The sequence below is a fragment of the Apaloderma vittatum genome, unplaced genomic scaffold, assembly GCF_000703405.1.
Source record: "Apaloderma vittatum isolate BGI_N311 unplaced genomic scaffold, ASM70340v1 scaffold28694, whole genome shotgun sequence".
Lineage (NCBI taxonomy): Eukaryota > Metazoa > Chordata > Aves > Trogoniformes > Trogonidae > Apaloderma > Apaloderma vittatum.
The window spans coordinates 454-2831 of record NW_009712564.1 but is presented as its reverse complement, the minus strand read 5'-3'; the positions used below and the strand labels follow the sequence as shown (position 1 = coordinate 2831).

At 48.9% G+C, this 2378-nt stretch overlaps 1 protein-coding gene across 1 annotated transcript in view; it reads right to left on the bottom strand.

Annotated features, from left to right (window-relative positions):
- The window catches only part of LOC104272931 (keratin, ultra high-sulfur matrix protein-like), an 800-nt gene extending 646 nt beyond the window's left edge, over positions 1-154 (bottom strand). Inside the window, exon 1 of the mRNA XM_009868049.1 lies at positions 4-154. Within this exon, the coding sequence (XP_009866351.1) occupies positions 4-154 (151 nt within the window). The remainder of the gene's footprint in view (positions 1-3) is intronic.
- Between the last annotated feature and the right edge of the window lie 2224 nt (positions 155-2378).

The window sequence follows — 2378 nt, the reverse complement described above, 5'->3', positions numbered from 1 at the left end:
TGCCTTCACCGCCTTCGCCATCGCACCCCGAGGAGCAGCAGGTGTTGTAGGCGTAGCGGAAAGGTGTGCGCCGGGTGTCCAGCCAGGACCCCGAGGGATCATACCAGGTTGAGTTCAAGTTGAAGTACGATTCTCTTCCAGAAGAGTATATCATGTTTGAGCTGTGGGCAAAAACCTGAAAAACACATGGCCAGACAGACTTGAGTTTCCATCTCCTCTCTTTTTGTTTAGTTTCCTGTGAAGCTGCTTTACTGAGCCAAGCACAGGTCAGCCTTGCTTATCCTGAAAGCCTGGATCTAAAGGAGGTTCTTTCAGTTGCCCGATGCCAGTCACATTATGTCCAAATCCTCTTACTGAGCTTGCCCTTGATTTTACTTTTTTCCTCCAAGAGCAGAAGCAACTGCAAGGCAATGCTGCGTGTGGTGGCATTTCTGTAAATCCCATACCCAAGCCCCGCAATAGCTTCTTTCTTGGCTTAGCCCATCGTCCTCCAGCCCTTGGTGTAGACCATGGTCTGAAGGACAGCATGAGCATGCCAGGCCAGCGACCTCCTGAATCCAGCCACTCATCCCAAAATGAGCCCGGCTGCTCCGGGATGTGTCTTACCCAGTTCAGAAGGGAAGGCAGACGCTGGTTGGGGGAGCAGATTGTGAGAGGCAAAGGGACAGAGACCTTTTATAGGGCTCCAAGTCATCCCCTCATAAATGAAACACGCTGCAGGAACGAGGATTAAATTATTTATTGGAAAAACACCTCCTCCGTTTGGATGCTGTTCCCAGTGCTTGGCATGTTCTGCTTTGACTCATGACTCCCGATAAGCATCTCTTAATTATAATGTAGTTACGGAGTGGTGCACATCAAGGACTCACATCATTTAAGCGATATATTGGCCGTGTGAGGCAGGTAATAACGTCCTTATTCACCATCTTCAGAGGACCAAGGCACTGACTGGAGGCTGACGAGTGACCTGTGAGTCAGGAGCCCTGATGTGCACCGTGCCAACATCCAGGCCTTCCCCTTCTGCTCTCCGTGAGGAGCATTTCCAGGTGCTTGAAGCAGAAGCAGGTGACTGGGAAGAGCCAGCTCACCAAAAGTGAATCGTGCTGATGGGTTTCGGTGACGAAGAGGATGGCGGAGTGTGACGGATGCAGGTTTCACAATGTGTTTTGGCACTGTCTCCCCCAACCCCCTTATAGTTAAGCTGGGGGAGGTAGGGACTGGATGGATAAACTATGTAGAGGGTGAAAAACTGGTGCTGGTGGCATTTAACATCTTCATTAGTGTCTTGGATAACACGTTGGATGTTGCAAAGCTGCAGGTGGCACCGAACTGGGGTGAGCAACTGAAAATGTTGGATGGTGGGACGTGGGCAGGCTGGAGAAATGGTCCTGCAGCTGGGATGGACTAACTGGGATGGGAGGGTTGGCAAAAAACAGCTTGGAAGAAAGGATGGACCAAGGGTGACCTGGAAAGGTCAGTGTGGGGAATGAGCTGGCCCTTGGTCTGTGGGCTCTGAGTCAGCCCGTGCTTGGGAGATGGTTTCGGTGAGAAGAGGCTGGGAAGAAAATAGCTAATAAAATAAAAGATTTCTGAAATTAAAGTTCATATCCAGGTGTTTTATTAATTAGACATGAGAAAAAGAAATGGCTGTGGTTTTCTGCGTTAAGAAAACAAGTTTGAATTTCTTTTCTTTTCCTTCTGGCTTTCCTTGGTGGCGGCTGGGGATATGCTTAGGCAATGCAAAGACTCAACGATACATATTTTAATGCACGTTGTGGAAGGCTTTTCTGGCAGAGTGAGAGAAAAACCAGCGTGCTGGCAGCACACCTGCAAGAGCTGGGCAGGAGGGAGCTGCGGGGGACGAGCCTGCAAGGAGTGAAGAGGAATTCCTGGCGTGCACAGACACACCTCACGTGCCGGGGAGAACGCTCATTATCATGATTAACGTTTCTATGATGGATGGCCTCCCGGTGCAGTGTCACTGACTGGCTAATGAAGGCGATGGCACAAATTATAGAGCAAATTGTTTGTTCCTAGATCTGGACCACGAGGAAGTCCCTCCAGTGGTCCTGTTTTAGGTAACCACGGCGGAGAGCAGACAGAGTCCAGCCTGGCGAACTCCCTGCAGCCAGAACAGAAATCCTCATGGGTGAGCTCTCATTTTGATTTTAAACCTACGAGTTTCCTCGTGAGAGTTTTAAAGACTCTTAACATCCTCTCATTGTAGTGTGGGTAATAAACTTGAGGGTAAAACAAAAAAAATAAAAAAGGAAGCAAGTACCAACTGAATTTTTTCAACTTTATTCTTGAATACACAGGGAGGAAATAAAATCCTTGGTGCTCCTGCAGTCACAGCGTGTACGTTTTCCCCAGTTTTC